Source organism: Macaca mulatta, chromosome 7 (assembly GCF_049350105.2).
Source record: "Macaca mulatta isolate MMU2019108-1 chromosome 7, T2T-MMU8v2.0, whole genome shotgun sequence".
NCBI classification, from domain to species: Eukaryota; Metazoa; Chordata; class Mammalia; order Primates; family Cercopithecidae; genus Macaca; species Macaca mulatta.
In genome coordinates this window covers 151,041,620-151,068,265 of record NC_133412.1, presented here as the reverse complement: position 1 = coordinate 151,068,265, position 26,646 = coordinate 151,041,620, and the positions used below count along the sequence as shown (strand labels likewise).

Below are 26,646 nucleotides of genomic sequence, written 5' to 3'. Positions count from 1 at the left end.
TTCAAAAAACAAAAAAGACCCAAATGTATACCACCCAAAAGAAATGCTCTTCAAATACAAAAACACAAATAGGTTAAATGTATTAAGTTGGTGCAAAATAGCTGTCTTCATTAAAAGTAATGGCAAAAACAGTGATTACTTTTGCACCAACCCAATAGAAGGATAAAAAAAGATATATCAGGCTGGGCGCAGTGGTTCACGCCTGTAATCCCAGCACTTTGGGAGGCCGAGGCAGGTGGATCACAAGGTCAGGAGATGGAGACCATCCTGGCTAACATGGTGAAACCCCGTCTCTACTAAAAATACAGAAAAAAAAAAAGTAGCCAGGCATGGTGGCAGGCACCTGTAGTCCCAGCTACTCAGGAGGCTAAGGCAGGAGAATGGCGTGAACCCGGGAGGCGGAGCTTGCAGTGAGCAGATATGGCACCACTGCACTCCAGCCTGGGCAACAGAGCGAGACTCCATCTCAAAAAAAATTTTAAAAAAAGATGTATCATGCCAATGCTAATCAAAAGAAAGATGAAACAGCTATATTTATAGCAGACAAAATTGATTTCAGAGAAAAGAATATTATTAGGGATAAAGAAAATCATTTCATAACAATAAAGGGATCAATCCATCAAGAGGATATACTATCCTAAACATTTATGCGCCCAATAACACAGCTTCAAAATACATGAAGCAAAAAAACTAAAGGAACTGCAAAGAGAAACAGAAAAATCCACTTTATAGGCAGGGATTTCAGTATCTTCTCAATACATGATATAACAGATAGAAAATAAGTAAGGATATAAAAGACTTGAACACTATCAACTAATCTGAAGTGGCATTTATAGAACACTCTGTCCAACAACAGCAGAATATACATTATTTTCAAGTATAAAAGGAACATTTGCCAAGAGAGACCATATTCTTTTTGTTTGTTTTTTGAGACATGGTTTCACTGTGTCTTCTAGGCTGAAGTATAGTGACACCATCATTGTTTACTGCAGCCTTGAACTCTTGGCCTCAAGGGATTTTCCTGTTTTGGCCTCCCCAGTAGCTGAGACTACAGGCACACACCGCCACACCTAAGTAATTTTTTTACATTTTTTGTTGAGTCAGAGTCTCACTATGTTGCCCTCAACATATGCTGGTCTCAATCTCCTGGCCTCAAGTGATCCTCCTACCTCAGCCTTCCAAAGCACTGGGATTACAGGCATGAGCCACCACATGCAGCTGACAGACCACATTCTGAGTCATAAAGCAGATCTCAGGAAACTTAAAAGGATCAAAATATATAAAATATTTTCACTGACCACAATGGAACCAAAGTATAAATCAATAACCACAAAATCTCTGGAAAATTCCCAAATATTTGAAAACCAAGGCTGGGTTCAGTGGCTCATGCCTGTAATCCTAGCACTTAGGGAGGCTGAGGTGGAAGGATCACTTGAGGCCAGGAGTTCGAGACCAGCCTGGGCAACAGAGTGAGAGCCCATCTTTACAAAAAATAAAAATAAAGAAAAATTAGCCAGGCGTGGTGGCAATCGCCTGTAGTCCCAGCTACTTGAGTGGCTGAAAGGTTCGGGAGCACTGCTTGAGCCCAGGAGGTCAAGGTTGTAGTGAGCCATCATCATGTCATCATTGCACTCCAGCCTCAGCAACAAAGTGAGACTCTATCTCAAAAAAAAAGGAAGAAAACTAAATAACACAGTTATTGCAATGACCCGAGATTGTGCCACTGTCCTCCAGTCTGGGCCATACCGCAAAACTCCATCTTAAATAAATTAATTAATTGATTGCTTAAATTAAATTAAATTAAAATAAATTAAATGCATGAAGTCTTTCACACACATTATCTCACCTGACCCAGGTAAGAGCCCTTGAGATAGGTACTATCATTCTCCTCATTGCACAGATGAAAGAAGTTGGGCTCCAAAAAGTTAGAGGTCTTACCAAGGTTACTCAGCCAGTAAATAGTAGATTCAGGGTTTGAAACATTGTCTTCTAATTGCAAAACATCTGTCTTTCTCTACACTCTGCTGCCTGTCCACACCGTTACACATTCCTCATAAGTTAGAAGAAAAAGCAAGTGATGTTACTGCCTTCCACAATCCCAGGATGAAGGGCAGAGCAAGGAGTTCCTTTCCCCCAGGGTGGCTCAAAATCCCCCTTTTGTCTGAGCCTCTCTTGGAGAAGATGGGGTTTCTGCCCATGCAGTAGCTCCATGGATATGATCAGCTGCTCTGCTTCGGGTCCACAGAAGAAAGAGCAGGGAAGCAACCCTAGACATGACCAGGTTGCAACCAAACGAGGCTGGGACCCAGTGAGAGGCCCAGAGCAACAGAGCTTTCCAATGTCAAGGACAATGATTTGACCGTTCCCCAGTGGGAAGGCCTTCTTCCCACCAGCCCCCACTCCACCCTTTCTTAGCAGGGATCAGCTGGGTAGACCCCAGGAGGGTCTCTGTTGGAGGATCCAGAACAGACGTTTTTCCCAAAAACCAGTCAGGATGTGGAATCACAGATGATTCACTCAACGAGAGCCACCTGCCCATCACAAGACACCCAGAAAGCCCTCCGCACTCCTGTCTTGAATCATACAGGGGTCAGCTCAAAGCCCCATCACACCAGGCCTGGCTTCCAGGACAGCCATGGACTCCTCCTGCTTCTCAAGGCTTCCCTGGGTCCCCCTCAGGGTCACCCAAAGGGAACTGTTACCCAGGGTCCTGCATGGCTGGATTAAGATGGGGAGAGGACCATAGCATAGCTTTGGGTCTAGGCTCTGACTAGGCCCTGCTTTCTGAGACTATAGGAGAGGCAGCTGTGAGAAGAGGGGGCTGGCACCAGCCGGCTATTGAGGTCCAGTCTAAGAACGAGGTTCAGGGTGGGTGGGAGAAGATACACTGGCTTAGGGGAGCAGAGATGGTCGGAAGAAGATGTTATAGTGACGTTCCAGTCAGAGGAGCAACTAAGCAAAATGGCCAAGAGAGGCCCCATGTGGCAGCTGGTCCTTGGGGAGCCACAGCCAAGCCTCTAGGGCTGCATCACACACCCAAACCAAAATGAACTTCTCGGGAGTGTAAAGTATGATAGCAAAAACTGCCCCAGAGCCGCAGGTAGTTACAGATCCAGCACCGTCTCACACCTGGTTATTAGTACTGTGGGACTTTTCATTATGAAATTACAAATTCCAGGAGCACTTCAAACCCAAATGATTCCAGAGCATACTATGGAGAAGAAAGAGAAGCAACTATTTCTGAGGGGCAACTCTGAGGCATACTTCAGAAGGAGTGAGCAGGGGATGATTTTGTGTCTGTGTCCATCAAGAACCTAGAAAGACAATGCAATTTAAAAAGGAACATTTTGGCCGGGCGCACTGGCTCATGCCTGTAATCCCAGCACTTTGGGAGGCCAAGGTGGGCAGATCACTTGAGGCCAGGAGTTCGAGACCAACCTGGCCAACATGGTGAAACTCCATCTCTACTAAAAATACAAAAATTAGCCGGGTGTGATACATGTGCCTGTAGTCCCAGCTACTCAGGAGGCTGGGTCAGGAAAACTGCTTGAACCCGGGAGGTAGAGGTTGCAGGGAGCTGAGATTGTGCCACTGCATTCCAGCCTAGGGGACAGAGCAAGACCCAGTCTCAACAAAAAGGAAAAAAAAAAAGGAACATTTTAACTGAGCTACCATCACGGATTAAGTATTTACTATGTGTTAGGCCCTACTCTGAACCCTTTATACATGTATTTTCTCATTTAATTCCATAACCATCCTATATGGTAGGCACAATTATTATCCTCTCTTTTAAAGATGGTGAAGTTAAGCCTCAGAAAGGTTAAATGGTTCGGCCAAGGCCACACAGCTAATTAGTGGCAGAGCTGGGATCTGAATCCCGGCAGTCTAACTCCAAGACGATAATGAAATACCTCTTAGAGTACCAGTATACCTCAGAAGAAAAAGTTTTGAATCAAGACTCAAGGGACCTGGATTCTGGGACAATTCTGCCAATTACTGCCCCTGCTTATGCAATCCTGAACAAATCATCTCAGCTTCTTGGACCTCAGCTCATCTGTAAATTGAGAGGTTGAGCAGAGTCAGGAATAGTAAGCGAGTGCATATGTGCCTCTCCTCCGTTACTGCGCCCGTGGCACACATCAGACATCACTAATCAACCACAGCACGCACTCAGTGAGTCCAGGTGACGACTTGCTTACTCTCCAACCTGCACTCAACCACTACTAATCAACTGGAGTTTGCAAATGAAATGTCTTTGCTTTCCCAGAGCTTGATGTTTCTAAGATGTCTTCTGACTCTAAAAACCTACAACCGTTACTGGGGTTCTAAAGACAACATTTTAATTCTAGCCCCAACTCTAAGTAGATTGTTGTCTCTATGCCTCAGTCTTCCTTCTGCAAGATGGACAGTCTGTCCCACCATCATCTATGTGGTCAGCTCCACTTTCTCCCCTGTCCCAGTGAACTACACTCCAGGTCAACGCTCAATCTGAGTTACACAGACCGAGTCTGCTCTCAGTGGACCTGACAGGGCCTGCTCCCCACACTGCCACTCTAAGGGAGTCCAACAGAGGAGAGAGCTAAGACCAAAGCCACTGACAAGATAGGATGAAGGGACACCGGTTCCTTTGCATTAAGCACTGTTTCCAGAAGGTTTCAGTCAAAATGAGAATATTCCCTAGAGTTGGTAACATAAGAAATTATGATCAGGCCAGGTGCGGTGGCTCACGTCTGTAATCCCAGCATTTTGGGAGGTCAAGGTGGGTGGACCATGAGGTCAGGAGATCAAGATCATCCTGGCCAACATGATGAAACTCTGTCTCTAGTGAAATAAAAAATAATTAGCCGGGCATGGTGGTATGTGCCTGTAGTCCCAGCTACTTGGGAGGTTGAAGCACAAGAATTGCTTGAACCCAATTGCTTGAACCTCCAGGCAGAGGTTGCAGTAAGCCAAGATTATGCCACTGCACTCCAGCCTGAGCAACAGTGAGACTCTGTCTCCAAAAAAAAAAGAAAGAAAGAAAGAAAGAAATTATGATCAGTCATTGACATCTTGGCAGGAGTTTCTTTACCTGTTTCTTTCCAGCCAGAGCAACTAACCTAGAGCAGATTTCTATGAAATGAGACAGTTTCCAAATGTAAGTTCTGTTTCAGAGAAGCCCATCCTAAAAGGAAGGTGGCAGATGGGGGTATCTGGAGAGGGCAGTTGCTAGTGGCTAAGAAAGCTTAATGAACATACTACATACAACATAAAACATAAAACATACTACACAGCTGCCAAGGATACTTGCATTTTAATAAAGAACAGATTTTAAGCCAAAGGAATTACTTTCTAATGGTGGAATTACAAGCATCAGTAATGATTTAGGGAAGAATTAAGCAAAGAAAGTTGTTCCAGCATCCCTGAAATCCCAACAAATGAGCTGATATGACTGTACAAGCCCTCAGCAAACAGCAAATGAGCTGCAAATTTAAGGGATTAATAATATTATTACTGGCAACTTGTGACTCCGCCTGCCAGTGAGCAAGCCTGCCACCAACAGACAAACCCAGATGCCCACAGGAGCCCAGGACACGTACTCTTTGGTCTGGAAAGCATCCATTTGGGAACCCAGTTGCCAGAAAAGCTGAAGAGAACCCTTCCCTCCATCTGCCCCTTAATCACACACACTGAGAAGATGCATAATTAATTTGTTCTCAACAGTTGTTCAGCAGCTAGAAGAGTGAGGGCATCTCTGGAATGGAAATTGCAGACAAGAAAAACAAGCATTAGGCCGCGAGCAGAATGCAGCAGCCAGCCTGCTTCCCTTCCCCGCCACGCTTGCTCAGGCCACGGGCCTGAATGTGGGACAGGACTCTTTTTCATTTCCTCACAGTCTTGGGCTCTTGGGGGCTGGTGGGAAAGAACAGAAAACAAAACTCTGGCCAGACAAGGTTACTCATGCCTGTGATCCCAGCATTTTGAGAGTCTGAGATGGGAGAATCACTTGAAGCCAGGAGTTTGAGACCAGCCTGGGCAACTTAGTAAGACCCCATGTCTACAAAAAAATTTTTTAATTAGGAGTAGTGGCACACACCTGTGATCCCAGCTACTCAGGAGGCTGAGGCAGGAGAATCACTTGAGTCCAGGAGGTGGAGGTTGCAGTGAGCCATGTTTCAGCCACGGCACTCCAGCCTGGATGACAGAAAAAGACCTGGTCTCAAAAAAAAAAAAGAAAGAAAAGAAAAAGAAAAACTACCCTCAGCCAGGCACGGTGGCTTACACCTGTAATCCCAGCACTTTGGGAGGCCAAGGCAGGTGGATCACTTGAGGTCAGGAGTTCGAGACAAGCCTGGTCAACATGGTGAAACCTGTCTCTACTAAAAATACAAAAATTAGCTGGGCGTGGTGGCACACATCTGTAATCCCAGCTGCTCTGGGGGCTGAGGCAGGAGATTTGCTTGAACCCAGGAGATGGAGATTGCAAGATCGTGCCACTGTACTCCAGCCTGGGTGACAAAGTGAGACTCCTTCACAAAAAAAAAAAAAAAATAGAAAAAAGAAAGAGAGAAGGAAGGAAGGAAGGAAGGAAGGAAGGAAGGAGGGAGGGAGGGAGGGAGGGAAAGAAAGAGAGAGAGAGAGAAAAGAAAGAAAAAGAAAAGAAAGAAAGAAAGAAAGAAAGAAAGAAAGAAAGAAAGAAAGAAAGAAAGAAAGAAAGAAAGAAAAGAAGAAAGAAAGAAGAGAGAGAGAGAGAAGAGAGAGAAAGAACCCTGAAAGATACAGGGAAGAAGGCCTCACTCTAACCTCAGAGAGACAGCTAAAATAGGCACAAAGCTCAGGGACAATGTGAAGACCAACAGGCAGCACATTTCGGGGACAAGTGAACACACATAGAAATGAGATGAAATTAAAGAACTCCTGTTAATATCATTAGCTGAGATAATCACATGATAATTTAGAAAAATGTCAGTTTTTAGAGATGCACACTGAAACTACAGGTGAAATGCCATGATTTCTATAATTTGCTTAAATTTGTCAGCAAAAAAATAATAATAATAATAAAAGAATTATGGCAAATTTTTTGTTTGTTTGTGTGTTGTGTTTGATTGTTTTACAGAGACAGGATCTCACTCAGCCGCCCAGGCTGGGGTACAACGGTGCCATCATAGCTCTCTGCAGTCTCGAACTCCTGGGCTTAGGTGATCTTCCTGCCTCAGCCTCCCGTGATACTCTTGCCTCAACCTCCTAAAGTGCTGGGATTACAGGCATGAGCCACCATGCCTGGCCTGGCAAATTTTTCTTTTCTTTTTTTTTTTTTTTGAGACAGAGTCTCATTCTGTCACTCAGGCTGGAGTGCAGTGGTGTGATCTTGGCTTACTGCAACCTCCGTCTCCCAAGTTCAAGCTATTCTCCTGCCCCAGCCTCCCAAGTAACTGGGATTACAGCCACACACTCACACCTGGCTAATTTTATTTATTTATTTATTTAATTTTTTTTTTTTTTTTTGTATTTTTAGTAGAGATGGGGTTTCACCATGTGGTCCAGGTTGGTCTTGAACTCCTGACCTCAAGTGACACACCTGCCTCAGCCTCCCAGCCAAAGTGCTGGGATTACAGGCCCGAACCACCAAGCCTGGCTTGGTAAATTTTAAATCTAGGTGCCAGGTATAGGGGCTCAGCCTATTATTGTCCACACTTTTTAATTACATTTGAAATTTTTTATAGAGTTTTTTTTTTTCCCCCTAAAGATCCAATAGCAGATTCCAGCCTGCTGTTCCTAACCCTTCACTGTGGCTTAGGAGGCCCTGTGTTCTTGACCTGAGCTCCCAGGGTTCCTCCAGGCCAGTGGTCCATACAGCACGGGGTTCCGTGTTGTTCCGTTGACCTATGCCCGTCTCTCTCATCTCATTTTGTACCACATGCCCTATCGTTCACTCTAGTCTATCACTCGGGCCTCCCTCTATGTCCTTCAGTGAGCCAAGCTCATTGCCACGTCAGGGATTTTAGGCCTGCAGTTCCCTCTCCAGGGCTGGCTACAAGGGCATGCAGCTGCCCTGCATTGAGAAAGCCTGCGCATGTGGTTTAATGCCCTGCAGTCATTGTGGAAGTCAGAATGCTGCCCCTGCTACCTGAGATGGACACATCCAGCTCCCTGGAATCTATGAATGTGTTACCTTACATGGCACAGGGAATGAAGACTGCCGAAGAAATGAAGGCTTCTTTCTTTCCCCTTCCTTGCTGCCTTCCTCCCTCCCTCCCTCCCTCCTTTCCTCCCTCCCTTCTTTCCTTCCTTCCTTCCTTGCTTCTCTCCTTCCCTCCCTCCTCTCTCTCTCTCTCTCTCTCTCTCTCTTTCTTTCTTTCAGACTGAGTCTCACTCTGTCACCCAGGCTGGACTGCAATGGCACCATCTTGGCTCATTGCCACCTCCACCTCCCTGGTTCAAGTTATTCTCATGCCTCAGTCTCCCAAGTAGCTGGGACTACAGGCGCACACCACCATGCTTGGTCAATTTTTGTATTTTTAGTAGAGATGGGGTTTCACCATGTTGTCCAGGCTGGTCTTGAATGCCTGGCCTCAAGTGAACCACTCACCTCAGTCTCCCAAAGTGCTGGGATTACAGGCATGAGCCACCACACACAGCCAGTTTAATTTCTTAATCTGCTGACCCTGATAGTGAGATTATCCAGAATTACTCAGATTGGCCTGGTGAATCACCAGGGCTTTTATAAGTGGCAGAGAAAGGCAGAAGGGAGCCAGGGAGATGGAAGGGGGAGAAGGACTTAGCCAGATGTCACAGGCTTTGAAGATGGAGGAATGGGACCATGAGCCAAGGAATGTGGACAGCCTTTACAAGCTGGGAAAAAAAAAAGGAAAATAATTCTCCCCTAGAGCCTCCAGAAGAATCGCAGCTCTGCTGACACCTTAATTTTCTCCCAGTAAGAACCGTTCCAGACTTCTGACCTTCAGAACTAGAAGAGAATGAATGCATTGTTTGAAGCCACTATGTTTGTGAACATTTGAGCAGTCACAGGAAACTAATACAGTCATAGGAAGCTACTGTATTAGTAGCTGCCACCTCCACCTCCCTGGCTCAAGCTATTCTTGAATTTGAAATTTTTGAATTTGTATTTTGGAAGTGAAGTCTGACGGGACAAAGCAAGGTATGCTGGGAGATTCAGCTCCACACAGTCCTACCTCCTTGGCTGACCATTCCCTGCCCCCAGTACCCCAGCTCCACCCTGCCTCCCTACTTCTTTTTTCTTTTTTGAGACAGGGTCTCACTCTGTCCGCCAGGCTGGAGTGCAGTGGTGCAATCCCTGCTTGCTGCAGCCTTGACTTCCTGGGTTCAAGCAATTCTCCTGCCTCTGCCTCCTGAGTAGCTGAGGAGGTGCGTGCTACCACACCTGGCTAATTTTTATATTTTTAGTTTTACCATGTTGCCCAGGCTGGTCTCAAACTCCTGATCTCAGGTCATCCACCTGCATTGGCCTCCCAAAGTGCTGGGATTACAGGCCAGCCACCACGTCTGGCCCCACCTCCCTACTTCTAACTGCCATCACTGCTCTCTGCAACCAGTGCACCGGGAAGGGGAGACCTGCATTGTGCCATTGCTCTCCGTCCCTGCAGGTGGTCTTGACACAGGCAGGCGGAGGGTTGGGGTCACACAGGTGTGACGTGTTATCCAGCCCCAACCTAAACTAGAACAGCCACAGCAAGCTGAGCACACAGCTTGGCAGGCAACTCTCACCCATCCCCATCCAGATCCTGAGCACGCCCCAGCACACAGCTTGCCATTTCCTGGGAGCTGCCCATCCTTTGAAGATTGGGACAGCAGGGCCATGGGAAGGGAGGTTTCCCCACGCCCAGCCAGAGCCCAGCATTTTCATTTTGCACTAGTCCTCGTAATCACATGGCCGGCCCCGCCTCTTCCTCTAACAGTCTCCCTGCAGCCCTTCACTTGATAGTTCTTTGATCATTCTTCAGTTTCAGCTGAAAAACGTCATGCGAGAGAGCCCTTCCCAGCCTCTCTCTCAGCCACTCTTTATCCCGTGACTACATTTTATCTCCTTTAGGGCACTCAGCAAGAGCTGAAATGACCTTGTTTACTTACCACATTGATTTCCTGAAAAGTGTACACTGAGACCACTGTGTGTGTGTCAAGCACTGTTCTTAGTGCTGCAGACACAGCAGCAAGCAATCCAAACAAGTCCCCTATCCTCCTGAAGCGGATGTGTTCTGAGTTCCATCATTGTGAATTATCTCTTGTCCTCCCAAGAACAGACCATTGTACACCCAGCACCCCACACAGTGCCTGGCATATAGTAAGCATTCAATAAATATCACTGAACAATTGGCTGAATGAATAGTGGCTTAGATACTCTGCACTGTGACCAGGCACAGCAGAGACACATCCCCCTTCATCCTATAACATGTTAGGGGTTGGGGGGTAAAGGTCTTTTCCATAAGCAAAAAACTGGAGGGGGGCAGGTGCAGTGGCTCACGAGTATAATCCCAGCACTTTGGTAGGCTAAGGCAGGTGGAGAGCTTGAGCCCAGGAGTTCAAGATCAGCCTAGGCAACATGGTGAAACCCCATCTTTACTACAAATACAAAAAGTTAGCTGGGCATGGCAGCACGTGCCTGTATTCCCAGGTACCTGGGAGGCTGAAGTGGGAGAATCACCTGAGCCTGGGAAGTCCAGGCTACAGTGAGCCATGATTGCACAACTGCACTCCAGCCTGAGCGACAAGAGTGACACCCTGTCTCAAAAATAATAATAACAAATTGGAAGGAAGAGAAGCTTAAAGACAGATTGGGGGTGTGGGAGGGACAGCACCCCAGTTCCTGAACCACCTTGCCTTAAATTAGCTTCACATATGTCTTGCTGTTATCAGTCAACAGTTTATTTGTATATTTAAGTGAAGTTATTCGGCTAATTGGACATATGTCTCACGGTTCTACAAGGAAAAGTCTATTAAAAAGTCTTGCTGTAACAGGCAAGAGCTTTGAGGGTAGTTTTATTCAGGGACAGGAAGAGAGCTGAGTGGATTTTAATTTGGTAGAAAATAGCTGCTTGGGGCCAAGACAGTGAGAAGTGGGAAATCAAGAATAGGCTATTAGATTATTACTGCTGTTAACAAGCATCTCGATCACCCTTACAGCTGCGGAGTGCCTTCCGTCAATTTTATTAGTTATATTACGGCCTTCCATCTAGCCCTCCTATTCCAGCAATTCCCATTTTGGAGCTGTGGCCACCGAGGCAAGAGAAACACACCCCATCCACCCAGTACGAGTCTGTCCTCACAGCGCCTGCAGCCTAACTTCGTCAACATGTTAATGCATGGGAATTTTCTGAGTCCAAGATGAACAGCCCAAAGGGTTTCAGAAGTTGCAGAGGGCTAAGGGTATGGGAGAGAGGGGGAGAAAAAAACGCTGATGTCTTGAGGCTTGACAGATGGCTCTGATGCCCTGATACAACAGGGAACCCCATGCTGTATGGACCACTGGCCTGGAGGAACCCTGGGAGCTCATCCAGTCCAGATTAGTGAGCTGGGGATTAGAGTGGTTATAGGCACAGCCTGAGGAGCTGCACCATTTGGCATTAAATCTAAGTTCCCATAGTGGGTTGAACGGTGGCCCCCAAAACAATATGTCCATGACCTAACCCCTGTAATCTGTGACTGTAACCTTATTCAGAAAAAAGGGCCTTTGCAGATATAATTAAGAATGTTTAAGATGAAGCTGGGCATGGTGGCTCACGCCTATAATCTCAGCACTTTGGTAGGCCGAGGCAGGCAGATAACTTGAGCCCAGGAGTTGAAGACCAGCCTGGCCAACACAGCAAAACCCTGTCTCTACAAAAAAAAAATACAAAAATTAGCCAGGCATGGTGGTGCACACCTGTAATCCCAACTACTCGGGAGGCTGAGGCAGGAGAATCACTTGAACCCAGGAGGCAGAAGAGATTGTACCACTCTACTCCAGCCTAGGCAACAGAGCCAAACTGTCTAACAAAAAAAAAAAAAAAAAAAGAATTTTTAAGATGAGATCATCCTAGATTGCCCAGGTGGACACTAAATCCAATGACAGTTGTCCTTATTAAAAACAAGAGGTAGGCCAAGCGCAGCGGCTCAATTTGGGAGGTCAAGGCAGGCAGATCACAAGGTGAGGAGTTCGAGACCAGCCTGACCAACATGGTGAAACCCCATCTCTACTAAAAATACAAAAAATTAGTTGATTCCCCTGTAGCCACACGAGGTGGCAGGCACCTGTAATCCCAGCTACTCGGGAGGCAGGGTAATCGCTTAAACCCGGGGGTCAGAGGTTGCAGTGAGCCAAGATCACACCATTGCACTCCAGTCTAGATGACAGAGCAAGACTCCGTCTCAAAAAAAAAAAAAAAAAAAAAAAGAGAGAGAGAGAGAAGGTAGAGGAGGTAGAGGCAGATATTGCAGTAATGCAGCTGCAGGAATGCCTGGTGCCTCCCGAAAAGGCAAGGAAGGGTTCTTCCCTAGAATGCTTCCCACTGGCAGCATGGTCTTGGGGGGTCTATGATTTTGGGCCTCTGGCCTGAAGAAATGTAGGAGAATAAACTTCTATTGCCTTAAACCACCCAATTTGTGGTAATTTGTTATGGCAATCACAGGAAATTAATACACCCGCTTGCTAGCTGTGGACCCTTGAACAAGTCACTCCACCTGTCTGTTCATCAGTTTCTTCATCTGTAAAACAGGGATGATAACAATGGTATTTACCTCAGAGGGCTACTGTAAAAATTAAATGAGATAATAGAGCCCCCTAAGTACAGTGCAGCAGAAGCCATCTGCATCCATTTGTGCTACTATAACAAAATCCTTGAGACTGGATCACTTTTTAAAAACACAACAAAACAAAACATTGTTTTAAATAGTTCTAGAGGCTGGGAAGCCCATGACCAAGAGATCCACATCTGGCAGGGGCCTTCTTGCTGGGTCATCCCATGGTGGAAGGTAGAAGAGTAAGAGAGCCCATGAAAGGGTGGAGATTGTGGGTGGAGACAGAGAGGGAGAGAGGGAAGGTACCCAAAGTGAACCCATTCTCACAGTAACAGCATTAATCCATTCATGAGGGCAGAGCCCTTATGACCTAACTGAGAAGAAGGTCCTACTTCTCAACACTCTTGCTTTGCAGATTAAGTTTCTAAAACATGAACTTGGAGAGACCCATTGAAACCTTAGTAGAAGCCTACCTGATGAACTCATTAAAAATATGGCTTTTGGCAGGGCTCATGCTTGTAATCCCAGCACTTTGGGAGGCCGAAGCAGGGGGACTGTTTGAGCCCAGGAGTTCTAAACCAGCCTGGGTAACATAATGAAACCTCATCTCTACAAAAAATACAAAAATTAGCCAGGCATGGTGGTTCAAGCCTGCAGTCCCAGCTATTCAGGAGGCCAAGATGGGAGGATCAATTGAGCTCAAGAGGCAGAGGCTGCAGTGATGCAGTGAGCCATGATCACGCCACTATACTCCAGCCTGGACACCAGAGTGAGGCTTTCCCGGCCTTACCTCAGAATCACTGACAATAAATCTTTAGTGTACAGGACCAAGGAATGTGTACCAAGGCCCCCCAGGTGACTGACTGTCTGACAGGTTGGGAACCACCTGGGTGCTGTCCCATTCCCACCTTGATGCCAGACATAAAATCTCTTCTGTTTCTAGAAAGCTGCCCTCCAGATACAGACTTCATAGCTGCTCTGGGTGAAGGACACTTGGCTTTGTTGCATGAGAATGATAAACAATGAATTCAAAATACTGCTTAATTCTGGTTATGCAGGAAGAAGGCTGGAGTCAGGAAAGAAGTACCCACGGGCTACAACTGCATGGGTAAGGTATTATTTCTGAAATTGGGCAATAAGCATGAGGGTGATCACTGAATTATTTTTTAAACTGTGTCTTAGGTCTTAAATATTTCACATTTTTAAAAATACAAGCTGTATGCAGATATGGAAAAATAAAATGCTGGTATTGGCCATGGTCCCTAGGTAACTAGTAAGCCTAGACCAAGGATACTTCTATGCACTCCAGTACTAAATTGCCTCAGCCACAGGGAAGTCCTAGCTTATGCCTACCCCGCATCTCTCATCATGTTGCCACATCCATTTCCAGCAGAGGTGGAAACAGCTCAGAAGCACCCAGTCCAGGGCAGGTAGAAAACTGCTGGAGGTTTTCAGTGGGAAAAGCAATCAGCAATGAAAATCCCAGCCTGGGTTGGTCTGGGATAGGGTCTGAGATGGGCAAGGGCAGGCTGAAACCAGGGTTACTCCAGCTCCTGCCCCACAGAGGGCCTTGTTAGAAGTGCAAGTCCTCACAATGCAGGACCTTCTCTGCGGAGGTGGGTGTTCTGCCTGCTCCACTTACCCTGTAGAACCAGGTGCTGGGGGCAAGTGGAGGGCAGCTCTGCAGTAGCAGGAAGCCCACCCACGTGTCCAGGCAGCCCACATAGGTGAGGGAGCTTCAGACATGCACATGAGAGGAACTGTGTGCTGCTCAGAATGGAGAGATGCCCAGCACACAGCAACGGGCTCATACCACCAAAAACCCAGGGGTTTATTTTGTTTCATTATAGCTGTGGCCCTTGGAAAAGATCACTGCTTTAGAACCACAGCAGCAAATACCATCGCATCAGGCATCTCCAATCCTAAAGCAGCCACAGGAGATAAACAGTGTGAGCTAGGAAAAGAGAAGAGCTGGAAAGAGAGTAGCCAAACACAGTGGGGTAAAGATCGAGGCAAGAGTGGGTGCAAGCCAGGGCGTAGCCCAGCAGCATCTGCTACGGATGCCGCAGCCTTGTTTCTCAAAGTATGACCTTGCAGCGGTGATGGTATGCAAAAGGTGGTACAAGAGGCAATTTCAGCTGGTACCCAGAATGTTTATTTGCATATGCATTAGATAGACAAAGAGAGAGAGAAAATCAAACCTGTAATTTCACAGATATTTTTGCTTAGAACAAAGCCAAGTAAAGGAAAGTGTCGACAGGATGAAAAATATCACAGAAATACCTGAATAGTTGGTTATAAAGAAGTGTATGGGAATAATAAACAATGAATTTAAAATACTGCTTAATTCTGGATACGCAGGAAGAAAGCTGAAGTCAGGGAGGAAGTACCCACGGGCTATAACTGCATGGGTAAAGTGTACTATTTCTGAAATTGGGCAATGAGCATGAGGGTGATCACTGAATCATTTTTTATACTTTGTCTTAGGTCTTAAATACTTCACATTTCTTAAAATACAAGCTGTATACAGATATGGAAAAATAAAACGCTGGTGTTGGCCATGGTCCCTAGGTAACTAACAAGTCTAGACCAATTGAGAGGGTAACTGGCATTTCCCTGATTGCCTACGACCTACAGAAAAGCCACCACACAGTGAGCCCAATCTCCAGGAATAATCACATTTTCTCCCAGGCCCACCACATTTACCCCCAGGACTCCCACTGATGGTGACGGACCCTACCAAGTTTCTCCCCAGGCCACATCAAGGCTCAAGAACCTACTCCTACAGAATTCTCCAGAACCAGAATGGTTTTGAGGTCAGGGCCACTGTGGAAAACTGCACAGATTTCAATGCAGTATTCAGAAAGCTAAAAAGGAGATGCTAGACTCACAGACTCTGTCTCCCTAATTCCAAAGAACTGGTCCTCAGATGACCCAACCAGAACGAATTAAATGCAGCTCATGCTCCTGCAGAAATTATCACAAACTCCGAGAAAGCCAGTCACCAAGATAGCAAGGATTCAATTTCTCTCCTCCTCTATGCAGAGCACTCTCAGGCAAACATTCCGTGATGACAAATGAAAGCAGCAAAAGCGGGTCTAGAGGCACAATGCTTGAAAACTCACTGAAAAGATTCCATGCCAGGTCGACAGGTGCTGCACATGCAAAGGAGCTGGGGCTCAACGAGACCCAGACCACTACTCCAGGAGGAACGCATTCCAGCCCCATCTCCCAAGAAAAGCTACCCCCCAACACGCCCAGCTTGCCTGGAAGTTAGGTGTGCTGTCAGGATTCAGGAGAAATAATTCCAGACCAGGGGCCAGAGTTGTAATAGACCCTTATCAGTCCTGTAGCTGGTCATTTCTTGCCTTCTGCCCCCCCACCCTCAACTATGACAACTTGAAGGCAGAGGTCAAATCTTATTTCCCATTTTCTCCTCTGAACCTCACCCTGTACCTGACACAGAGCAGGCTCAATTAAAGTTGGCTAAAGTAACAGATGGATGGAAGGATGGTGAAGAAATGTCCTGGTTTGGCCAGACCAGATCTCAGGTTTCAGGGAATATTCCTGAAGAACCAGACATTGCTACAGTTCCCTTTGCAGAAGAACAGGATCTTTAAAACGCTTAGTGAATTATACCTTCACTAGACTGGTAGGATGGTTATCCTCAAAACTGGCAGTTGTTCAATAGCTTCGGAGTTGAAACTCTTTCCTGAAGCAAAGAGCTAGCACCTATCAATTCCTTTTGAAGGGTCTACCCTCCCCTCCATAGGGGAATGCCAAATATTTGTTGAGCTAACTGTTTTATTGATTAAATGAGTAAAGGAACTTCAGGGAGGTGGCTCTGTTGCCCTTCTTCCTCCTCCGGTGTTTCCCAAATCCATCCCAGGCAGCAGCAGAACCTCAGGCTCAGAGGAGGGTGGGTGAAGAGGTAGGAGGAGTGACTCCAGCAGCAGCAGCCAGTTGGCAAGAACTGCTGCACAGGCATCTTTGTGTCTACTTTCTGTCCAGCTTGGTGCTTTTCTCCAGATTGGAAGCAAATATACAGGGAGATGACAGAGTAAAAAGTGCAAAGCACATGAGACTGGGCGATATCTGAACATCAAGATCAAGTTCATGATATGCTACACACCTGCTGGGGATGTGAGAAATCACATCACTGGCCAGGTGCAGTGGCTCACGCCTATAATCACAGCACTTTGGGGATTACAGCTGAGGCGGGCGGATCATATGAGGTCAGGAGTTCGAGACCAGCCTGGCCAATATGGTGAAATCCCGTCTCTACTAAAAATACAAAAATTAGCCAGGTGTGATGGCATGCGCCAGTAGTCCCAGCTACTCAGGAGGCTGAGGTAGAAGAATTGCTTGAACCCAAAAGGTAGAGGCTGCAGTGAGCTGAGATCACGCCACTGCACTCCAGCCTGGGCGACAGTGAGACTCCGTCTCAAAAAAAAAAAGAAAAAGAAGAAATCACATCACCTCTCCAGAACTCTACTTCCACATCTGTACATTAGAGGCTTGAGCTGGCTGATGCCCAAGACGTCTTTCTCAAGTGCAATGGAATAGTTATAGAGTTGTCACCTGACCTTAGCCCCTTACTCTGCCCCTCCAACCAATATCCACAGGCCAGAAATTGGAGTCCCTTTTTCTCCAAAACAGTCTACCATATCCCATGGTAATAAAGGTTGATGGCGGCCAGGCATTGTGGCTCACACCTGTAATCCCATCCCAACACTTCGGGAGGTCAAGACAGGAGGATCGCCTGAGCCCAGGAGATCAAGGCTGCAGTGAGCCGAGATCACGCCACTGCACTTCAGCCTGGGCAACAAAGCAAGACCCTGTCTCAAAAAATAAATAAATAAATAAATAAATAAATAAATAAATAAATAAAATAAAAGTTGACAGTGTCTGACTCTTGTCTCTAAGTGCAGATTTTAGTAATGCCAAAATAGCTCTCCCATACTCCAACCCAAAGCACCCTATGTTCCTAAACAAAGTCAGATGTAAAGATTAGCAGAATTTTTTAGAAACAAATGGTTCTTACAGCAAATTTACAGCTACCTCCCCTCCCACAATCAGTAGTACCACAGGAGAACATTCTATCCCTATGTTTCACACAACCATGTGGAGGGAGCCCTAGTATGCATAACGCTCCTGACCTCTCTCTCCCGCCCCTTCACTCCTTGTGGGAGAGATAATCACCAATCAGATTAAGGAATTTAGGAGAAGAAACAGCGTTTGCTCAGCTCACCCCTTCCTCTCTCCCCTCCGTTGGGGATCTGCTTATCTGCAGAGCATTGATTTTCAGCTCCTTCCTCTTCTAAGAGGCAGTACCCCAACTGAGAGGCTTGTCCAGCCGTGTCTGTGCCTGGGTAGGTAAGCCTCTCAAATCCAGAGGTGAAGTTCAGCAAGCTCACTTGCTCCAGACCCCAGACTATATCCTCAGCCCTGTGTCTATCAGTAATGAAGCTGATGAGTATTGATCACCACCTGGCAGGGTCCTGCATCTCCCTGACTCTGCTTCTCAGGCAAGGAAGAGAAGGATATTAATTATTACTTGTAGTCCAAATATTGGGCACTGTAGTAACTAACCGAACAAACACATACTACTGACCTGAAACATCTGATACCACAGAAGCCCAGGGACCTACCTGGTAACAAGAATTTGAGCTTAGTTAAAAAACTTCACACTCAAAGTAGCAATCAAGATCCCCTCCAGCATTACAACTCTGATTTTAAAAAGAAAAGGTTCCTGTTCTTGTTCTCTCTCACACGCACACAGACACATATACACGTGCAGGTTCACACACCTACCTACTGTCCAACACAAAAGCTGGCAAGTGGTACTGGTATTTTAAAAAAAAAAATCAATAACTGGCTAGGGACAGTAGCTCATGCCGGTAATCCCAGCACTTTAGGAGGCTGAGGTGGGAGGATCACTTGTCCCCAGGAGTTTGAGACCAGCATGGACAACATAACAAGACTCTGTCTCATATTTCATTAAAAAAAAAAAAAAACATTGGCCAGGCACGGTGGCTCACGCCTGTAATCCCAGCAATTTGGAAGACCAAGGCAGGTAGATCATTTGAGGTCAGGAGTTCGAGACTAGCCTGGCCAAGATGGTGAAACCCTGTCTATACCAAAAAAATACAAAAATTAGTCGGGCATGGTGGCATATGCCTGTAGTCCTAGCTACTCGGGAGGCCAAGATGGGAGAATCACTTGAACCTGGGAGGCAGAGGTTGCAGTGAATAGAGGTTGCCGTGAGCAGAGATCGCACCACTGCACTCTGGCCTGGGCAACAAAGCAAGACCCTGTCTAAAAAAAAAAAAAAAAAATCCAATGATGCAATAACTTTAAGCATTCTCAGTCACTGAAGGCTTAATAAACAACTTTACTGGAGAATTTTCCATGGCTCCCTATTGTCCATGGCTTAAAACCTGGCCTTGAGTCACTCCGTCACCTAGCTCTAATACTATTTGCCACTATGTCCCTTCACTCTCCTAGTCTCCAGTAACATTGAATTAATCTTTTTCTTATAGATAATCCCCAAAATTACACCCATTACGCTCGGCAAAAATCACCTTGTCCCCAAGGCTACATGTTTCAATCAACCCACCTTTCCAAACTCAGCTCCCATACCAACTTAACTCATTCAACCTCACCTATTTTAGGCCACTGTCTCTGCTCATGAATGCTTCAGTGGTCTTAACTATTTAGAGTGTACGAGAGTCGAACAAGTAAGGAAATATATTGTAGATAAGAGGCAGGTTTATCACTGTCAGAGAAAGAGGTGATATTAAAAAAAGGAGAATGCTAATATGGACTCTGTGGTATTGGACTAAAATTGGAGATATAAGTATCAGTTCATAGTTTTTTGCCCAGATACAGTGGCTCACGCCTATAATCCCAGCACTTTGGGAGGCCAAGGCATCAGGATCACTTGAGGCCAGGAGTTCAAGACCAGCCTGGGCAACACAGTGAGACCCTGTCTCTACAAATAATACTTTAAAAAAATTAGCCAGGCATGTTGGTGCACACCTGTAGTCCCAACTACTCAGGAGGTTGAAGTGGGAGGATAGCTTAAGCCCAAGAGTTGGAGGCTGCAGTGAACCATGATCGCACCACTAGCCTGGGTGACACAGCAAGACCATGTCTCAAAAAAAAAATCTTAGTTTTTTAGTAGAAAGACAGAAGTGTGTGTATGTGTGAGTGAGTGTACACACATATATATCCTCACTCTGTCTCCTAGAAGGGCCTAGAAGCAATGGTACCCCAGTAGCAAAACGAATACCTGACCTCCACATCTTGGTTTCTGAATACCATTCTCCAGTAACAGGAATCAGGGCTCCTTGGAGAAGTAATTGATTCCAGGGCAAGGAAAATACAGGATAAGCCTGAAGTATCTTTCAGTATAAGAATGTGAGGCAGTGCTCAAAATAGGTTGGGGGCATATCAAAAGGACAGAGGAGCCAACCTGAAAGAGCTCCCAATGGCCACAGGTGGAAACACTTGAGCAATAAAATAATGATTGTTTTGTATATAAAGGAAAAGTATTGTCTGGATTATATATGGGACATAGACCCCATAGAATAAAATAAATATCCATGAGTTCACAGTGATAAAAAATAATTAAATAGCTGGGTGCAGTGGCTCACGCCTGTAATCCCAACACTTTGGGAGGCCAAGGCAGGCAGATCACCTGAGGTCAGGAGTTTGTGACCAGCCTGTCCAACATGGCGAAACCCTGTCTCTAGTAAAAATACAAAATTAGCTGGGTGTGGTGGTGGGCACCTGTAATCCCAGCTACTCAGGAGGCTGAGGCAGGAGAATCGCTTGAACCCGGGAGGCAGAGGTTGCAGTGAGCTGAGACCGCGCCACCGCACTCCATCCTGGGCAACAAGAGCAAAACTCCATCTCAATAATAATAACAATAATTAAATAACTAGGGGAGAAGGGAAAGGTCTTTCTTATAGAAGAATTCCAATTAATAAATGTATAGAAGAAATGAGGAGAAAAGAATATCATTAACATGTTCATTAAAATGATAAGGAGCTATCAAGGCTAACCCTATGCTCAGGATCTCCTCTCTGGCTGGTTTAAATAATCCACAATGTTAAATTAAGCAAAGCTTCTCATCTCCATTCTTACAAAAGGAACAGGGGCAAAGGCCACCACCATCACTTTGCGGATAGAAAAGCAGAGGTGCTGGCCAAACATGGTGGCTCACGTCTGTAATCCCAGCACTTTGGGAAGCCAAGGCAGGCGAATCACCTGAGGTCAAGAGTTCAAGACCAGACTGGCCAACATGGTGAAACCCCATCTCTACTAAAAACACAAAAATTGGGCCAGGCGCAGTGGCTCATGCCTGTAATCCCAGCACTTTGGAAGGCCGAGGTGGGCAGATCATGAGGTCAGGAGATGGAGATCATCCTGGCTAACACGGTAAAACCCTGTCTCTACTAAAAATACAAAAAATTAGCTGGGCGTGGAGGCACACACTTGTAGTCCCAGCTACTCGGGAGGCTGAGGCAGGAGAATCACTTGAACCCAGGAGGTGGAGGTTGCAGTGAGCCGAGATCACGCCACTGCACTCCAGCCTGTGCGACAAAGCAAGACTCTCGTTCAAAAAAAAAAAAGCCTTTTAAAAACTAAAAAAATAAAAGCAGAGGTGCTTGGCAGTGGAGTAGGACTAGGTGCCAGGGGACCTGGCTCCAGGTCCAACATGGCTCCAATCCTACCCAGCACCATCCAAACCTCTCTGCACCCTCCCTTAGGTGCTAACATTTTTGAATTTCATTTCTTCCCTTGAGTTACGGGCCGTCCTGTGACTATCAACACTCCATTTATGCTTAAAAGATCCAGCATGTTTAAGTGACAAACTGAGGGCCATAGAAAAAAGAAAAAGAAAAAAAATAACCCCAGTATGCTTCTCCAAGAATCCATACTATATAAGGACTCATTTGGCTGCAAAGAACAGCAAACTTAACTCAAACCACCTTGGGCAAAAAAAGAGAATTTCCTGATAGATATAACTGAAATTCCAGTCGTAGTCTAGCTTCCATTTCAGCTAGATCCAGGAACTCAAATTATGCATTTCTATGCAATATTATCTTCATTCACAGACAGGCTTTCCCTTCATAGTGGCAAAGATGGCTGCCAACAGCTCCAAGCCAACATCTTACACTCTCAGCTCACACAGCAGAAAAGAGAGAGCGGCTCTTCCCAGAAAAGTCCTGCACACTGGCCAGAACTGGCTCAGGTACTCAGGCTCCCTGAATCAATCTCTAGAGCCAGCAGAATAGACTCTGCTAATCACCTGGCTAATAAGGGTGGGGTGAGCCCTTCCCAAACTCAGAGTATACGTCAACACAGCGGCTCCCCAGAGAAAAGTTTATATGCTATTCCCCAAAATGAGAATGGCTTCTAAGCTGAACAACTAGCAAATATCCACTACATCCCAAACCCTCATCAGAATCAACTCCATCCTCCCTCCTCCATTCCTAGATGTCTACACCAGCAGTGACTTCTGTATGCTTTATGAATAAGCCAGCTCACACACATCTCAGTTTATAAGCATCCTGAACACCAGGGATCTGGTTCTCCAAAGCATGTGAGCCCCTCCCCACCACCTTAGCTGCCTAGCAAAGGGCCACTAGGCCTCTAGAACACACTTCTTCACGTTGGCTCTCAGCCCTCTGGTTCCAGAGCTGAGTCACTGAGATCCCAGCCTGCCTGCGCCAACCTTGAAAGTGCTCGAAGTCGCCGGGCGCGGTGGCTCACGCCTGTAATCCCAGCACTTTGGGAGGCCGAGGCGGGCGGATCACAAGGTCAGGAGATCGAGACCATGGTGAAACCCCGTCTCTACTAAAAATAGAAAAAATTAGCCGGGCGCAGTGGCGGGCGCCTGTAGTCCCAGCTACTCGGGAGGTTGAGGCAGGAGAATGGCGTGAACCTGGGAGGCGGAGCTTGCAGTGAGCCGAGATTGCGCCACTGCACTCCAGCCTGGGCGACAGAGCGAGACTCCGTCTCAAAAAAAAAAAAAAAAAGAAAGTGCTCGAAGTCACCGCCTGATGAGCTAGCCTCCTGGCTCTGACATACTCTGGGACCTGGAGATGCCGGCTTGACAGTTGAGATAATTATGTTTTACCCTTCACTCATTCCTTTATCAGCCACGCTGACAAGAAGGCATAAGCGCTCCAATGCAAGAAGACACTCCTGCGGTATTTACTCGTGCTCTTAGCGCCAGCCAGCTCCCCCTTCCCAGGCACAACTCCCAGAGACGGGCCTACACCCTGTTATCTGGTGCCAGCCACCACGTGCTGCTCCCTTGTCAAATGCCATGCTGCACTTTCCTTACTGCATCCCCTAAAACTGTCAACTTCTCCAGGAGCCACAGTGTCACTGCCTTTCAGATGACTTACATGTGACACGTGACAGGCAACTGTTTTTTTGACACCCCTCGCCTGCCTCCCCTGCAGATTCCATAAAGCAGAGGCCTTGCCCCTGTGTCCGAACCCACAAGCTCTCCGTAGAATGATACACCAGTGGGTGCCAAGGTCCTTAGCACTGGTTAGCTGGAGAAAGAGGGGCAGGGAAACACAGTGGGCAATTATGTCTCAGAAGCAGGGGCTTTGAGATCCTCCATAAAAACTAACATTTCGGCACCTGTAGTTCCAGCTACTTGGGAGGCTGAGGCAGGAGAATCACTTGAACCTGGGAGGCAGAGGTTGCAGTAAGCCAAGATCGCACCACTGCACTCCAGCCTGGGTGACAAGAGCAAAAAACTCCATCTCAAAAAAAAAAAAAAGAACATTTCATTCATTCATTCGTTCATTCATTCAACAAAACTTTTTCAGGACCTGTCACATCCTGGTGATGGATGCTGCAGACATGGAAATTCACAGCACAGACCAAATCTCTGTCCTCATGGAACATACCTTGTAGGAGACATTTGACTTGTTTTTGATACCTGCTTTGTATTTCACAAGGCACTGAGATATTATCTACATAATCCTGAGAAAGCGGCATAACCGTCTCTAATTTATAGACAAATGGCATCTCCAAAAGGCTAAATGAATTTCCCAAAGCCAAGCCACAAATTCGGGTCTTCTAACTAGTAACTCCGTGCTCTGTCTGGGACCTCCCCAAAGGTAGGGAGGTGGCAGGGTACAGGCTGGCATTGAAACAGACATTAAATCAACGCAGGCCTACGCATCATTGCTAGAGATGCAAGATCAAAAAAACAAAGACTGAATCCCTGATCTAAAGGAACAGATAGTCTAAAAAGAAAGGCACATAACCAACTATCGTCTGTGGCAAGAATAAAGACAAAATGATTAAATTCAAATAGGAAGACATCTCTGGAAAGATGCACAAGAAATAATAATTGCCTCCAGGCAAGAAAATTGGGTACCTGAGGAACAAGGGTAGGAGGGTCATTTTGTATGTTTCAAACACTGTATATTTTGATTTATGTACCATTTGAATGTATTTCCCATTAAATAACACTTTGAAGATGCAATCAGCAAAATCCTGAAGGTAGAAAATTCTACAGGATAAATTATCTGGTTTTTTCAACAAACAAGTAACTCAAAAAAGGGAGAGCGAAGAAATGTTACAGATTTTTAAAGATGTAGAAAACATCAACCTTAATATATCTACCTTATTTGGATATTTTGATCCAGATTTGAACAAACTAACTATACAAAGGCATTTAGGGGCTGGGCACGGTGGCTCACGCCTGTAATCCCAGCATTTTGGGAGGCGGAGGTGGGTGGATCACTTGAGGTCAAGGGTTGGAGACCAGCCTGGCCAACACGATGAAACCCAGTCTCTACTAAAAATACAAAAATTAGCCAAGCATGGTGGTGTACATATGTAATCCCAGCCACTCAGGAGGTTGAGGCAGGAGAATCACTTGAACCCAGGAAGCAGATGGTGCAATGAGCCAAGATCGCACCACTGCACCCCAGACCAGGTGACGGAGTGAGACTCTGTCTCAATGAACATAGAAATAAAAGAATGAATAACTAAAGGGGGGAAAGATGGCTAACAAGATGGGCAAAATGTTGATAGTTTCTGAAGCTATATGACAGTTCCACCAGAGTTCATTCTACTATTCTCTCTACTCTTGTGGATGGTTGAAATTGCCATAATAAAAAGTTTAAATAAAAATTTAGACATTAATTATTCCATCCACATAGGAAAACTGAGAAGGAAAGCACCACCAAGGGGAGCTTAAGCTGAGTCCAGAAGGATGACGAGGAATTTTCTAAGGGGCAAAGGGCATTCCTGGCTGAGGGGACTGCCTGAGCACAGCCATGCCAATCTATCACAATCTCTAGAGGAGCCAAAGGTATCTACACTTGACCTCAAACTCAACCTACATCCACAAAAAGTGCCCTCTCGTTTGATCTCCCAAGTCTCCGGGATATCTAACCATATATCAACATCAACTACCTTGTTCGAAGTGACGACAGAGAGTTTGGGGTTGACAGCTCGACTCAGAGGCCTACAAGAGGCCCCAGAGTAGCCCTCAGAGGATAGGAAAGCAATTAACCTCTTTCAATTGGGTTTTGCCTGACAAAACAGTTTAGAAGCCAGCTGAGTTATCTGCGGGACAGAGCCTACATCCCTCTTGAGTCATCCCAGACACCCGCACTCCCCAGAAGCACACACGGGCCTCCCGCACAGCACCTTGCAGATTGGTAACTCAGTACCATGGCATTCAGCTTGATGACGGTCTGACAGCACCCCTCAGAAGCGCTGAAACCTCTACATGAAGGAGGAAGCAGTCCTCCCCTCCTTCCTTCCAAAAATTCAGTGGCCAATGCCCCCAGCCTCAATCCCCTACACTGCCCTCTGCCCAACTCCAGCTGTACACAGGAAGCTTCTTGGCTAGGCAGCTGCTTCAGGATTTATTCAATCCTAGGCCAAGTGCAGTGGATCATGCCTGTAATCCCAGCACTTCGGGGGGCTGAGGTGGGAGGATCACTTGAGCGTAGCAGTTCAAGGGTTATCCAGTCCTGGCCTGGTTCAGATGGGTCCCATGGGTTACTTACCTTAGATCTCAGCTGCAAGTACTCCTCTGAGCCATAGGGGACACTCTTCAGGGAAGTGAGGTAGTCATAACTGATGACAGCCGTCTGTGAACCAAGGTGGTGGGGAAAAGCTTAGCACCTGGACATTAAGTACTACTACTCTACCTAAACCTTGCAGTGCAGGTCCCTGACACAACCGCTATGTCTAGGGAAGCAGCCAGTTCCGCCCCTAAGATGCCCGGCCCCTGGATTTTATTCTAGCTAGCTTCCTCCTGTCATTCAGGACTCCGTGCAAATGCCACCTATGCAGAGGCCCACTCTAAAATTGCGCCTCTTACCAGAAACATTCAATTATTTATCACAACAAACCACCATCCAACATTACCTTGCTCGTTCGTTTCCTTGCTTATGAACTGTCTCTTCCTATAAGCTTAAACTCTAAGCTCTAGAAGCACAGGGGCTTGTCCTTCCTCTCCATCACTATACCCCAGCACCTTTTACACTGCCAGGTACATTGAGTAAATGCTCAATCAAAGCTAGTTGAATAAAGCTGTTACATAAACTTGGCCGACTTCTCCACATCACAAATAAACATATATGTATGTTTGCTCTAATAGCATAAGTCCTTTTTTTTTTTTTTTTTCTTTGAGACAGAGTCTTGCTCTGTCACCCAGGCTGGAATGCACTGGCATGATCTCGGTGATCTTGGCTCACTGCAACCTCTGCCTTCCAGATTCAGGCAATTCTCCTGCCTGAGTCTCCCAAGTAGCTGAAATTACATGCACGCACCACCACACCCGGCTAATTTTTGTATTTGTAGTAGAGATAGGATTTTGCCATGACGGCCAGGCTGGTCTCGAACTCCTGACCT

The 26,646-nt window shown here is 46.2% G+C and overlaps 2 protein-coding genes across 8 annotated transcripts in view; one reads left to right on the top strand and one right to left on the bottom strand.

The window, feature by feature from the left end:
- ALKBH1 (alkB homolog 1, histone H2A dioxygenase) overlaps positions 1-26,646 on the top strand; it is a 188,583-nt gene that overhangs the window by 16,311 nt on the left and 145,626 nt on the right. The gene's annotated exons all lie outside the window — the stretch shown is intronic.
- Positions 1-26,646, bottom strand: part of ADCK1 (aarF domain containing kinase 1) — a 128,169-nt gene that overhangs the window by 81,022 nt on the left and 20,501 nt on the right. For 4 of the 7 annotated variants that reach the window (XM_015144185.3, XM_015144183.3, NM_001266902.1 and 1 more), the window contains 1 exon segment: positions 25,797-25,880. The exons of the other annotated variants lie outside the window; for them this stretch is intronic. In XM_015144185.3, the coding sequence (XP_014999671.1) occupies positions 25,797-25,880 (84 nt within the window). 7 annotated transcript variants of the gene reach the window in all.